Source organism: Ascidiella aspersa, chromosome 4 (genome assembly GCF_963924565.1).
Source record: "Ascidiella aspersa chromosome 4, kaAscAspe10.2, whole genome shotgun sequence".
Lineage (NCBI taxonomy): Eukaryota > Metazoa > Chordata > Ascidiacea > Phlebobranchia > Ascidiidae > Ascidiella > Ascidiella aspersa.
This window is the reverse complement of record NC_139450.1, coordinates 17973690-17988998: the sequence shown is the minus strand read 5'-3', so window position 1 is coordinate 17988998 and position 15309 is coordinate 17973690. Positions and strand designations below refer to the sequence as shown.

The 15309-nt window shown below is 35.1% G+C and overlaps 2 protein-coding genes across 2 annotated transcripts; both read left to right on the top strand.

The window, feature by feature from the left end:
* The first annotated feature begins 1030 nt into the window (after window positions 1–1030).
* LOC146148501 (kelch domain-containing protein 1-like) lies at window positions 1031–2320 on the top strand. The gene has a single exon (XM_083386995.1). It carries the CDS (start codon window positions 1055–1057, stop codon window positions 2318–2320), a length of 1266 nt encoding a protein of 421 aa, XP_083243121.1. The 5' UTR covers window positions 1031–1054.
* Window positions 2321–2329: 9 nt separating this feature from the next.
* LOC146148500 (EP300-interacting inhibitor of differentiation 3-like) lies at window positions 2330–10804 on the top strand. The gene is made up of 7 exons (XM_083386994.1): window positions 2330–3157; window positions 4115–4254; window positions 5976–6100; window positions 6344–6474; window positions 6725–6909; window positions 7046–7248; window positions 10636–10804. Exons 1-7 carry the CDS (start codon window positions 3096–3098, stop codon window positions 10735–10737), a joined length of 948 nt encoding a protein of 315 aa, XP_083243120.1. The 5' UTR covers window positions 2330–3095; the 3' UTR covers window positions 10738–10804.
* The last annotated feature ends 4505 nt before the right edge of the window (window positions 10805–15309 follow it).

Below are 15309 nucleotides of genomic sequence, written 5' to 3'. Positions count from 1 at the left end.
CAAGAGCGACTGCGATGGAGATTAGCTGAGTCGAATGTCGGCTAGATTTGCCAGAACGGCCACGAAAGGAAATGAGTATCTAGGTGAAATATTTAACACCTTACCAGGCGAACACGCTATAATTACAAGCACAAACAGACATGCGTCGTTTCTCTACAAGTTCAAATAATTATTTTTTTATGTTATTGATCCACATTTATAGGTGTAATAACCAAATATTATAATCCCTTTGGTGTAATGACGCATCTCCTATTTAATTCGCCCAAGAACCTAATAAACCGGTTTTAAAAAATAAATTTATTCGACCAGAAGCTAAACCGAAACTTTTAAATAGCCCGAAATAAAACCGGAACTGAACCGGATTCTGAAAGAATCTTTAAATCTGAACCGAACTTGAACCTAAAGAGTCAAAACGGTTCGACCAAAGTTCTTCGGTCGACTCGCTGGTTCCTATTGCGAGCTGAAAAGTTTATTTGGCGGGAAATTTGCTGTGTTGAGAAATTGTGGCGGGAATTCTCTGTTTGTTAAGGTTGAAGACTTAAGTTGATCAATCAAATGTGCGTTTCTGTTTACAATGCGTGGCATAAAGCTGTCTCTGGTAGGAAGCTTTTTCTATAAAAACATATCCGCTTTGAAAAGAGTCCAACACCGGGTCTATCAAATCCCATTTTATGCAAAACCATACATTGTAAAAAAAGATCGGTCGCATTTCTTTGTCATATTTTGCTCGGCAGCTTTTAATTTCAAACCATTAAGAGTTAATTTTTCAAATTCATTTAGCATAAATTATACACACATTGACATTTACTTGTGAGTAACTCGGGTGGCTACGCTGTATGATTTTATTTTATAAGTTCAGATTGTTTAGGTTTTTAGGTCTATTTTTGTTTTTAAGCTAAAATGAAGTGCCTGATGAATATTTAAGTTTGTGTGGAGAGATCTCTAGTTACCTTTATATTTAGCCACTTATTTGTAAATTTACTGAGTCAACACTTTATTTAATTTTGAAAATGAAAATGTTTTTAGTCACATAATTTTGTTTAAAGTAGAAAAAATGGGTAATGAAAATTCTGCACAAGGTCAGTATGGAAAGAAAATTACAAATAATATTGTGATAAAATGGACTAAATGTGCAAATGAGTGTCCATATCCACCAAGAGATGGCCAATCGGCAGCAGTTATTGGTTCGAAGCTTTACATATTTGGTGGAGTGCTTTTTTCCAAAGATGTTGAAAATGGTGATGGGCAAGATACAGAAACAAATGATTTGTTGGTTTTTGACTGCTCCTCCAATGAGTGGTCGAAAGAGGTTTGCCAAGGCGATCAACCTCCACCTAGATCTGGTTCTTGCCTGGCAGCTGTAGGAACTTGTCTTTATTTATTTGGTGGGCTTAGTCAGCTATGTGGATGGATGAACGACTTTAACATGTATGACACTGTAAGTAAATTATGGCATAAATTGGACTACAAAAATCCTCCACACCCAAGGGACAAACTCCATGCAGTATCTGTAGATCAAAAAATATTTGTGTTTGGTGGATTTGGTCCGGCCATTGATGTTGACAACGTGGATGAAATCTTGCTAGAGAATGAAAGTGATGAGGAGTATGAGGACATAGATGAAGGGCTTCAAGAAATGAGAAGTCAAACTGCAGCAAACTTTACCTGGTCCAATCAGTTGTTTGCATTTAATACAGTGGACAACAGTTGGTCTTTGATTTATCCAGTTGGTAAATTGTGCCCTTCACCAAGGGCTGCACACAGCCTTGATCATATCAAAGATAAAGATGGGGTTGACTGGCTCTATGTCTTTGGTGGAAAAGACAGCGAGTCCCGGCAAAATGATCTTTGGAGTTTCAATTTGTCAACAAATACCTGGACTATGTGTGAAAGCAAAGGATGTCAGCCACAACCTAGATCATTTCATGCTTCAGCGGCCATAGGCAACCGACTTGTTATTAATGGTGGTAGAGGTATAGCAAATCAGCATTTTAATGATTTGAACATTTATGACACCACTACTAAAGAATGGTTTCAGCCAAAATTTGCTGATTTAAACATGATCCCCCCAACTTTAGGACTCCATACTCTTCGATTAGTTGAAAATGAGTTGATACTGTTTGGTGGCAGTTCTGAACTAGATCCTGCAACTGGCACTTGTGCCAAATTTTACCGTCATTTGTACAAAGTTTTATCTGATGATGTTTTAACTGGTGGTGCTCAGCAGGAACAAGAACAGTCCATTCAGGAACCTCAACAAATTCCTGCTCTATTAAATCTTCAGCCGAAAACGGAGAAGCTTACAGAGCCTAATACATGATTTGCTTACAGAGCCTAATACATGATTTAAGTTTAGCTCAAACGTTCAACTTGATAATGTTTAATATTTACTTTGCTCAAAGGAACACAATCAAGTTTTTTTCCAAGAAAAACAAAGTTGTCATGACTTGAAATTTAATTTAAATGCTTGTGATGCACCTATAGGTATAGATACTTTCAGCTGTTGCACATACAAAAATTCCTTCTTCCTTAATTATAGTATATATACATTAAGTTGGCTTTTTGAGTTGTCAGACAGTTTGTTAACTTTTCAGATTTTTGTATAAATTATTGTTTCAGCCCACCAAAATGGATTTTTAAGAATATTTAAACTATGCCCTAGGGTTGTATCCACATGTTTTTAGGCATTAAATGCTACTTTGGTTGTTCCTGAACAGCCCTGTTTAAAATAAAATGTTGTTTCCTAACTTTTTTTAGTTAATTGGATTTTTTAACTATAGAATGTTTTGTAATCTGGTTAATTTTGTAATAATTTGAAACAGTGTGAATATTGTTAGAACTACAGCCTTAGATATTTTTTTAATTGTATATATAGCACTTCATTTTGCCATAATTCTAGTATTGTGGATTTTAAACCTTATGTTCAATATATTAATATAGTTTTTTCCTCTTCATTTTTTCTCAATATACAGAGAAAGGTCTTAAACTAAAGTGGGTTTAGAATTATTGAATTTCTTTCAAAGCATTTCATTTCTCTCTTTTAATTTCTTTTGTAGCTTTTACAGCAGTAATGGCAAATATTAACTGAATCAAAAATGGAAGATTCAAATGAAACATTTGGTGATTCTGTTCTTAGTCAACCGAACAAAACCACAAGGTGAGAGAAAATTTCAATAAAATGTATACATATTATAGTTACATACCATTTAAAGCTATCAAAATGTACTAAAGTAAAGTTTCTGTCAAAATGTGGCTGTAAAACTGAGTTATGAAAGTTTCACATTTGCATTTATTTGGCCCGCTTGGCAAATAAAACTTAAAAGTCAGACAGCATCCTAAACAGTTTTCTCACGCCTTCTTTTTAAGGTATTTACTGTATTAAAAAATGGCCAGTGGTCTTTTACGCTTATTTGAAATTTAATTGCTTTTTAATCAATTTCAATGTTCATGTGACTTAAAAAAAACAAAAAACAAGAAACAAATTTCTCTCAGCGCAGCTAAAAACTAGGTTTTTTACCGTAAATATCTCCATCTAAATAGGTTTCCACAGCTGAAAAAGATTGTCACTTTAAAAATGGCATTGTTCGGTTCAACGTTTGTGTGTGAACAATTTTTTAAATCCCCTCTTCGCTCAAAACTAACTGTACACTTGGAGAATGGACTTCCGGTTGCCAGCACTTGATTCAAGTGAACCTGGATAAGGTGGTTAGGAAAGCAAGCCAGCTTCAAAGCTCACATTAAAGTGATTTTAAAATCTTTTGCGTTGATTTGCAACAAACTAAAAACTGTTTTCTTTTTGTGGTAGTACTAAGAGATAGTCGACGAGATATGCAAGTGGCCCATGGTATAATCCCATACACATTTTGGCCCGACCGTATCAAAGGTTGCACACCCCTGCATTAACCAATTTGTGCAAAAAAAATTATTGAAAACATCGATACTAACAATGCATATCATATGTTAAATTTATCTTTTTCTTGTATGAAGATTTACAGAATTTAAAAAAGTTATGATTTTATGTTTTTTCATTCATGTTGCAATACCATAACAAATCAAAATCGGCTTTATATTTACATTTATACTATTTTGTTTTGAAATATTTTATTGCCTATAGAGAAGAAAGGATTTCAATCAGAAAGAGTTACAGAAGACTCATCAAGGAAACTCAACTGAACAAAGAAGAGCTGCTAAAGCCTGATAATAATGGACTGTTGCAAAGTATTCAGGAGGCTGATGAACTATTTACTAATAATGGCACGTAAATAATTATATATATGCTTAACTAAATGTTTTAGTACTTGTATAATATCTCTAAACAACCTAATGAATTTGCATAACCTCATTTAAAAAAAAGTGCTTTGGCAATATAGCACATGGCCTCAGCAAACTAACAGGGCATGGCTCAACATAATATAGATTAGGAACCCACTTCCACAGATTAAAAGATTTTTACATTTTGTTTACACATTCAAAATTCATGTAGATTTTGTAAATTGTTGTGTTTATTCAATGCTAACTATTTTGTGACAAAGCCAGTGTTGGAAATGTGCAAATTTTTGAAATTAAAAAACTCTAAAATAAATATTACTTTTCACAAATTGCAAATGCCAATCATCTTATGTAGCCCACTTGATCACTATTTTTGTAATGGTATCTTATATATTACCTTCAGTACCCATTTTTTACTTCACCAAACTTTCAAAATTATATTGACAAAAATGGCCCAAATTTTTTATTTTTTAGTTATGTACAAACAAAATATGCTCAAACTAAAATTTTTTAAGTTAGTTATGAATTAAACAGCGTCCGAATTAGTTGTTTTTACCGCACATTAAAGCATGTTTGTTTTCACCCAGTTCCATTACATTACTTTGCTATAATGTCAAGAGCAGGTGTAGCCAACTTATGTTTGAATGCACTTGACTGAAATATTTTTTAGAGACTCTCGATCAACTGGTTCAGTAAAAAGTCACAAGAATACCTCTTAAACATTTCAAACATTAATTGCATTCCAATCCAGCAATTTGTTATGTCAAAGAACGCTTTTTTAGATTTATCCAGACAACAATTGGTCATTTTAACGTTCCACTTATATGCGACAGGTACTGTAATGACATAACACATATTCACTGCAATCGCCCAGGTGAAATGCGGCAATCGACCGGTCTATCGAAAAACACATATTGGCTACCCCTGTCATTGAGGGTTTATGTTATTTACTGGAGCGTTTTAATAATTGCATTTTCCAAAGCATGTGTGTATAACAGTTAAACATGTAACTTAAATTTTATTTAAGAGTATGTAAATTGACTATATAGGTATATTGAACTATATTGGAAAATCAAGTCTTACAACAAAAAGTAATGATTTATTTTCTAATTGTTCATCAGAGCTGCTAAAAATATACTTAAAAGATACTGATTTAGAGTTTAACAGCCTAATTTAAATTACAGTATAAAGATTTACTTTCAATTTTTGCATTTACTTACCTAAAGTATTTTGATTACACCTTTTTATTGTTATGATGGATGACACCATGAATTACTTTTTTTAACAAACAAATTAATTTTTTTAACCTTTCTTCGTTCTAATATTACTCATTTTCAGGTTGCAAACATCCTTGGCCCCCCTAATTAACAATTGTTTTAGTAAAATGATTATAAACTACAAATTTTAACAAAACATTTGTCAATTATGTATTACTGTCTGCTGCAACCTTTCTGGGTTTGGCTTTAGCCATTTGATTAGGAAAAGGTTGCTAGTCCTGGGACTAAACATTCCACGGTAATAAAAGATTAGATTATGTCAATTTTTATTGTAGAAAATTTATTTATAGCAAAAATTTCCCAAAATGTTTTTAACATTTAAAAGACACAAAGCAAAACACAACTTTTTTATAATTAGTTTCTTTGTTACAACATGTTAAGTCCTGTTAATATGGCTAATTGACTTGTGTGTCTAAAACTCAGAATTAGAATGTCGTGAAGCAGCCCTAGATGCCAGATTCATGTCTATTGCGGCGGCCTTGGGTGCTCAAAAAACAAGTCTTCTTCAAACTGATCTCATGGCTTTTCATGCAGATGAATTTGCATCTAAATTAGTAAGGACATATGTTTAATGTACATCATTCTAGGAAATATTTAGTTTCATGATTTACTTAAAAAATACTATATACTTTTATATTATTATCCTTTAGTAAATTAAACTGGTGTTCATCTTTGGGATAGATGCCAGTGAATTAATTTTTTCCCCTTTAAATGGCCAGTTAAATTTAGTTTGTGCACATCACATGCTATTTAAATCACGTATGAAACCTATTGGAATGCAACCAATTTTACTTAAGATCACTTTTATGGAAGGCACAGGATCAATAGAAGATGGTAATGATGTTAGCATACCAGAATCTGGATGGGAAATGTTGGGGAAACATTCCATTTCATATTTCAAGAGCATGACTCCAGCATTGCATCCCCTGTGAGTTAGGCTTTATAAACTTTTCTGGCCCTTAGTGGTAATATCTATATTTTTCCTAGCTTTGAACAAGATAATTAAGCTGGGGCGGTGAAATCTGTCAGAAAACTAATTTTAGGAAATTGAATTGCAAACATTTTAAACATTACATAATTACTACACATACTTTTCTTTAGCGCTTAGTTAGTATTTAACTGCTCTCACAAGCAATAGAAGTATTGACCCATGGGCTTCCGTATGTCTTTAATCGTAGACTTGGAGCGTTTGATGTGAGTGGAGGAGTTAGAAAGACGCATGCTCGAATAGCAGACAATGACCAGGTGGGCAAAGCTCAGCTGCCACAACACCTAACAAATTATAGAGTCGACCAAAAAGAAGCAACACCAGAAGAAATTGAACGTGTTTATTCAGTTATCAGAGGCATTTATGCAGATGATCGTAAGTAAATGCTATATTTTGACAGGGTTTTACTGGGATTAGTCCTTACAGAAATCAAATAAAATTCATATAAGTAAGTTTTTTAAATTGTATATATTTGACCTACACCTTAACTTAAAAAAACTATATTATCCAGCAACTCCTATGGACTATTTTGAGTTGGTGACAAACCCAGATTCTTATGGACATACCATCGAAAACATTTTCCACCTCGCCTTCTTGGTAAAAGATGGTTTAGTCAAAGTATTTTTAAATGACAAAAATTTACCTGTAGTGGAACCAACAAAAGATTCAAATAAAGAGAAAAGTTCAAGGACAAGTGAAAATAATGGTAACCAGGTAAACCATTAATAGTTCAACATATGATATTTGTAACGTTTGGTTAGACCGGGCCTGCAAAATATTCGGCCCGCGGGCCACATGCGGCGGAACCTTGTAATGCAGCCCGCGCGCGGTTAACTATGTAATAGCATTTTTTCGGTTTATTGCTTTTTTCAAATCAGTGCGTACTTGTATATGTACTGCATAATCATTAACAAATCCTTTACTGTTTGTCAAAACCAACAACTCGCATATAGTAGTTTAGTTATGCGTATAGAGTTGTGACTGTAATAGTTTAGGGATAGACCAACCCAGGGGACCAAAGGCTAGTCAGCAAAAAATTTCTGGCAGATAATTTTAACGCCAAAATAAACATATATTCGTATAATTTAAAAGAAGACCGGTCTATAGTTTTCAAATTAAAAAAATTATATTAAATATTCAATATTTCATCCCAGTTTGAAGCTAGAATTTTTGGATAACGCAGAAATATACTTTCCAACGATACTTTGCTTGTTATAAATTGATTTTTGAGTATGAGTTAAATTCGGCAAACAGCGATATCAATATTCACAACAGATTGCTCTAGCATGCTCATTATAATTCGAATTGAATGAAACTTTCACACGTTGGCTTAGTTTGTTAAAGAACAAATAATTTTTTTTAAATATTGAAGTTTTTTTAAATTTTGTATGGATCTATTAATACTTAATAGTCTCATATTCGCGATTTTTATCCCAAAAACATATGACCAAAATGGGCATAAATAATTTTCATCTCAGGATAAAACCAAAATCATTGTATAGGCATCAATCTCACCTTTTTGACGATGTCTCGCTTGATATAAATTGATTGGGGACTATGGGTTTAATCCGGCAAAAAATAAAATTTCTAATTTGATTTTTATGACGAATATTAATATTTTTTTGTTTTTTTTTCTTGAAAATATTTGTTTGGGGACTAGCCTTGGGTTCCCAGGGTTATGCACACTTTTTAACTCCCCAGTCTTATTTCTAATCAGTTGTTTAATAGAGAGTCACATAAAAATAGAGTTAGCTCCACCAGGCAACATATCAATAGATAGAAATTGCTCTTCTGGTGTAAACGAAGTATAAACCGACGTTTCGGCAGCAGATACCAGCTGACCTCATCAGGGTTAATAATTAAAACGAGAGTGAGTTAGCCATCTTATATACTGAGAAGTAAAAAATTGAATAAACTTAGATTAAAATTAATAATTCTAGACGTCGCTGAAGTATGCGATAAGCTGTGACGCGTCGGAGTCATCCGGTGCAGAACTGCGCCGTCGGACAACGAGCGTTTATCAGCTATTGCGTATAGCTACAACGACGAGTAGATTGCCGGATACCATGAATCCTTTTTATTCATGGTGTTAGGAGATTTGTCAATCCGGAATGATTCAATGTATTTTGTAATAGTGCGGTTCCCAGTCTAGAATTTTACAGTTATCCCAATCAATTCCGTGTCGGAGTTCAACCGCATGCTCTGCCAGAGCTGACCGGGATGCCTTTTCGTGGCGGACATCACGCATGTGTTCGAGTTTCCTGGTATGAAAGGAACGTTTAGTTTCCCCTATTTATGTTGCTGAACAACCTCCACAGGTAATCTCATAAACAGTCCCTTGACGTTTTTCTGGTTTGACTGGATCTTTAGTTGAAGGTAAAATGTTTCCAAGTTTTAAAGCTCGGTGTAGCAGGGAACTCACAACCGAGCGTTTGTGCTATAAAGGGTGGTCCGATCTGAAATTCAAGTAGCGGTCTAAATGCCAAGGTATTTAGAAAAGTAACGCATTCAGACCGCTACTTGAATTTCAGATCGGACCACCCTTTACAGCACAAACGCTCGGTTGTGAGTTCCCTGCTACACTGAGCTTCAAAACTTTGCAGTAACTATCAGGAAGAAGGCAACGAAATTAAACATGTTAAGAAGGCCATGAGAATGAACGGATACCCCGACTGGTTGTTCAAACCTCGTAACAAAACCAACCATTTAACATCTAAACCAGAATGTAAAGGTCTGGCCATTATTCCTTACATTCCAGGTTTGGGAGAAAAATTAAAACGCATTTTGAAGGGCCACGACATCTCTACAGCTTTTAAACCAGCCAGAAAAATTGGAAACATTTTACCTTCAACTAAAGATCCAGTCAAACCAGAAAAACGTCAAGGGACTGTTTATGAGATTCCCTGTGGAGGTTGTTCAGCAACATACATAGGGGAAACTAAACGTTCCTTTCATACCAGGAAACTCGAACACATGCGTGATGTCCGCCACGAAAAGGCATCCCGGTCATGGCTAACTCACTCTCGTTTTAATTATTAACCCTGATGAGGTCAGCTGGTATCTGCTGCCGAAACGTCGGTTTATACTTCGTTTACACCAGAAGAGCGATTTCTATCTAGAGAGTCACGTAGTTAATTTTTTTGCCAACGTTTACTCTGTAAATTTCCCTTTTTCTGTTTTACTACGATTTTTTTCGTTTTAAGGAAATCTATTCAGTCCACGTGCGCTATTCATACTAAGGCACGTTGCGTTATGTCACTCATAAGCTCTAAAAGTGCAACTTCTTTTAAATTATACTATAAAATGCCATTATTTCGAGCAATGTGTGAATCTATTATATGTTCTTAATGCGCACCATCTTTTAAATCTTAAGGTTTTTCAATTTAATTCAAAGGAACGCAATTTTTTTGCACGATTTTGCTGGAGAGCAACAGATGTTTCAAGACGAATGTTTTATGACGTCGTAACTTTGTAATGCCATCCCTTAAAATTGCCATGCTACATCAGTGTGCGGCCCGCGAAATATTTTTTGCTTGTTGTGGCCCTTGTAGCTTTGGTTAGATTATAAATAATTATTTAAATGATTTCAAACCTATAGTATTTAGTTTTATTTAACACCACCCTGATGATAGAAATATGTTAACCTTAAGTTTGGTAATCTCAGATAGGAAACAAGCATTAAGGCTATAATAAAATTTACGAGATAAATCAGGGCTTCCTAAACTGGCTGTCACGACTCGCGAATGATGGCCCTGCAGGGAAAACTTGTTTTATGGGTCGCTGTTACGAAGATTTCGCACAAAGCGTTACATAAATATATATTTTATATTACACTTTTTCAACCTCGATATATGATGTCTGAACTAATGATGGAAAAGACTAAAGACCAGTATTAAGGCAAACCCTATTTTGTCTTGACGTTTTATTAATTCGTATAAAGTGCAACTGAAATGTTTGTTGCAATTTGGTATTCCACACCCCCTTAAGCGTCGAACCCAGTTTAACAATCAATGCTCAATTGAATAAAACAATGCCTTGGCAAGTTGTAAACGATCGTTCCAACAAATAGCTAAAGTTTGTTCATAAATTTATTTTTTCTAGTTCATGGTGTCTATGTCAATGGACGAATGGGAAGAAGTAGTTGACGCATATCAACTTGCTGGGAAAACTCCCTACATAAAACCGAGCATCATTGGAACTTAAAAAGTATACAACAGTTCGTGGTTTACACAAGACTGGCATATTTTTAAAATGCATTTTAGTTTAAAAGCGACGAATGCACATGCGTTTTTCTTATTTTGTGCTGTTGTTCTCGCCACTTCTTTCAGGTGTCACGTTTCTTTTCAAGTTTACTTTCACAATTGTGAAACAAATAGCAATGATAAAAAACCACGAGAAGTTTAACGACACAAAAAAGTAGATGCGATAACTAACAAGAATAAAAAGCGATAAGAGAGAGACCCACAACTCGCGTGTTATCTTTCACACCTGTTGCATGAAGCCGGAAATATAACGTCCGTACGTAAAACGTGGTGTTGTTGCGTTCCCTCAAGAAGGCATTTCTGCATAGGTTGCCGCAACGTTGGAAGAATATACATAAGTGCCAGAGGAGCTTATTTTTCATGTGCTTTTTCCTTGTTGGAAGTTGAGGTGAAATCATTTTTGTGTACTTGGGTTCTATTCTTATTTTTCTAAATAATAAACAAAAAAACAAGAAACTTTTGTTTTTAATCTTCCATCATAGTTCGCTATTGTCGCAGAGTAGCTAAGACTGGTATTAATCTCCAGTATTGAACCTATATCCATGTCCCAAGATCCAAAAGTACCACAAAGAGTAAAACAATCTAAAATCAACTTTATTAAGACAGATTACTGGAGCTCGCCAAAAACGGCAACAATAGTTCTGCTAAACATACTGGAAACAAAGAAAATACAAAGGCTCACACATAAAATATAAAACACAAAACCAGAATTACTATGTAGTCCAGATAAAAACCAGCAATCATTAAGAATGTAAGCACTGTGCCTGAAACAACTATTATTAATGAGCAAATCGACTTACAAGCTGTTGTTCTGCAGGTAGAATTGTGGGATAAACTAAAGAAACCTAATGTTGCGCAAACTATAGAAAACCAAAAATAATGTAAGATAAAATAAAAACAGGATACAGAACTTATTTTATAGTGGGTGTTAAAATTTGATGAAGGGTGACAGTAGCTCATATCTTTTGAGGTGCAATGGCGTTGTGGATCTGCCCCTGACAGCCTAATGGATTAAAAATGGTAAAACTTGTTTTATTCATGTAGATCTTAAACAGAGAATCCTAAAGCTTATTTATTTCATGTACCGGTAGATCTTAAACAAAAATAAGTCGCTTGCATTTTATTTAACAACGAACTCGTTTTAGAAACTATTTTAGATTTAATGATTCTCGTCCTTACAAAGGGAATGGAATCCCGTTTTCCGCCGCAAAATACTCGGGACTCGGCGAAAGTGCACAAGTAATGAAACTAATGGAACTCGGGTTGTTTTTTTACCGACTGCGCAGACCTGGTTAGCGCATCACCCTTTAAATTCATTAAATAAAAAATTATACAAGCCGAAGCACAATATGTTATTTCTTTACAGTAGCCTAAGTAGTTTAGTGCTGAAAAAATACAGTAAGTAGTTTAGTGCTGATTTGAATGTAAAAGCTTTTAACATAGAAAGAGATTTAACTCAGTGGGGAAAAAAATTAGCAAATTAGTTAATATAATGGCACGATTTAAGATGATTTTTGCACGTTGTGAGCTGAAACAAAAATTGCTGACCAAAAATACGTAGGTCTACTGTCTAGGTCTAGGGCCTAAAAGTTTGTGCGATGTACATAAATAAGTATTGCGTTTATCGTGTTGTTACGTCAACCGCAAAGAGTTTCTTAAAATTTGCTAAATTATCTTACAACGCTTACGTCTATTACATCACACGGTTGTTGTTTACTACTGCTAATGCTGCAGTTAGTCTTAGTCTTATTATTGTTAACTATCGTATGTGCCTTGTGTTGCTGGCTGATGTAAACATTGTATTTTAATTCGTTCATTTGAATAAGATAAGACTGTTAAAATGTTAACACCGATGATTACGCCACTGTTACTATAATAGTTCGGGATGTTAAATTGTTAGATTGTTGACCGTACTGTATTACTGGTTTACTGATTTCGTTTGTATTTAGAAACCGCATTCGTTTGACGCATTAAAGCACGACAATTGGCATCCTGTCTGAAAGATGCGTTTGGCGGATGAGTTACTGGATCCGTACCTGGTCAGCGCCTTTTTTTATTTAGTACCCTAATACGCACGTGCGGCTGTTGTAGGCAAACCTATGTAGCAGCAGCAAACTGCGCCCGCCATGTGTGATCAGCTTTTTCTTATGTTTACTAATGTAGCGTCTACTTCCGCGCCCAGGTCTGCGCAGACGGGTACTTCAGGTTTTAAAATTCAAGAACGCACTCTCCAGCTCTCCCCCGAAACTTTACAAAGGCATCCAACCAAAGTTTATTATTGATGACACGCTTTTAATCCTCATTTGGCAGGATGAGCAAGTATGCAGGCGAGTGAGCGGTTTTCCAAAATCAACGAATAAGCATATACATTTTACAACAGCAAACAACACAAAAAGTACAAATCCTACGGAAACGTTTGTAACGTTATATCCAGGCTAGTTATTGTTGGCACAATGAAAACAAACGCCGTAACAATGAGCAATAATGACGGTTCTTGAAATTGCCACTTACTGATTAATGTTTACATGTACATCTGCAAAAGTCAACACAGCACTTTAGCTTGGGTTCAAAATAACTTTTAAATACACAGCAAATGTGACTTTACTCAGTTGGTTTAAATTAAGCTTTAAATTACTACTGCAAAGGCATTAACAATAAAGCATTAGCAGCTCATTAGCAGTTGGCGGCCGTGACCGTGCTGGCATGCGTTCATGGTTGATATGCTAAATGCAGATTATAATTTTTTACGACTTAAGGTAATGTTAAATCAGTGAGCTAGGCTCTTTCGCTACATTCTCAGTGAACAGAATTCTTATGTGCGCTAAAAAAACTTAATTTCATTGATTGATTGATGCACAACGAAATGTGTATGACAGGGGTAGGCAACCTACGGCCCGCGGACCGGATCTCGCCAATGTAATTCATTCGGCCCGCGGCCTCTTTGGACAAACTAGACACGAGTCCATTACAAATACTTTTTGACTATTTTAACTATAGGTAATTGCGTAATTTTTTTCGCGCTTCGCGCAAATGATATTTGGACGTCCGCTTCGTTTACGTTTTGAGGCTGTCTTTTGAACTAGATCAGCGCTTTTTTACCGTTGAACAGTGGAAGGCTGACAAATGGGTTGCGGACAAACGGAAACCTTGTTCAAAAAAATTGGGCATATATTTTTATTTTGTTTATTTATTTTTGGCAATGTAATAAAAACTTGCACGAAATTTAAAACAAATGCCAGTATAGAAAAAAAAATGCTGAAATTGGAACTTTGGTCTAAAATTAGACGGGTTTTTTATAGGCCAGCCAGACATTCGTCTACCATTGCTGGTCATTAGATTGGCTAAGAGCATCAGAGCAGGGGTGGATCCAGAGGGGGCACTTGGCCATGCCCCCAAAAAATATTATTTTTGACAAATTTCAATGCAAACACTTTTTTTTTCGCGCTTTGCGCCAACTTCTTTTATCTGTTTTATTGTATTTTAGTCCCTTTGAAGTAAATCCGTTAATATCAAAAGTGTTTTTTATATCATGGCATATTGCGCCGCATTCCTAATAAAATCCAATTCTTACACAAATGCTTGTGTTTATAACAATATGCGATTATTTTATGTGCCTAAGCCCATTTCGATTGAATTAAAAGTTTTGCCAAATCCAAATCTAATAAACGCATTTTTTTTCGCGCTTCGCGCGATCAATCTGCATTTAGGTTCCGTATTTTTCCACGAGTTCGTTAGACAACAAAATATCTTTTATGATTAATTATCTTATGCTGTTACGATTTGACAACTTTTTGAGTCACCCCTAAAAAAATTTAACTTGCGGCCGTGAGGAAAATAAGACTGTCAATGCGGCCGTCTATAGAGCTAAAAGGTTGGACACCCCTGGCCTAGGCTATCAATGCTGCTATACCTTTAGCAGACACAGCTGCGCAATTATTAATCGAAACATTCACGAATTTTAGATATTGTTACAATCTGGCTGAGCTAATGCAGTGTCTTTAAACGTAAGTCAATACAGCTTGTTGCAGTGGCGTAGCCAGCCGAAAATTTTTTTGGGGGGGGGCAAAAAGTTGGAATTTTTTGTTTAGCTTTTGCCGTTGTATTAATTGCCGTAACGAACACAAATAAAAATGAGCAAACCGTTTTGGGCAGCAACTGACTGAGTGTTAACGTAATACACAAAAAACACTCAAAGAGCAAAAACTGAATGAAGTAGTAAAACTACATTATTCTATAGCAAACGTTATATTACTACATCGTTTGTTTACGTAACAATGCATGACAATTGAAGGTGTGGCATGTCTGTGATCGACTTGTAGTACTGCTCATAAATGCTAAAAAACGAATGATTCAGAGTAAAATATTTATAAATTTTTGGGGGACAATGGCCCCTCAGGCCCCCCCTGGCTACGCCTATGGCTTGTTGTGATTTGTTTTAGCGTAGTCTTTTTATAGTAGCTTAATTTTGTGAAGTAACAAACACGCATAGACGTCAAAAGCTAGTCATCTTATA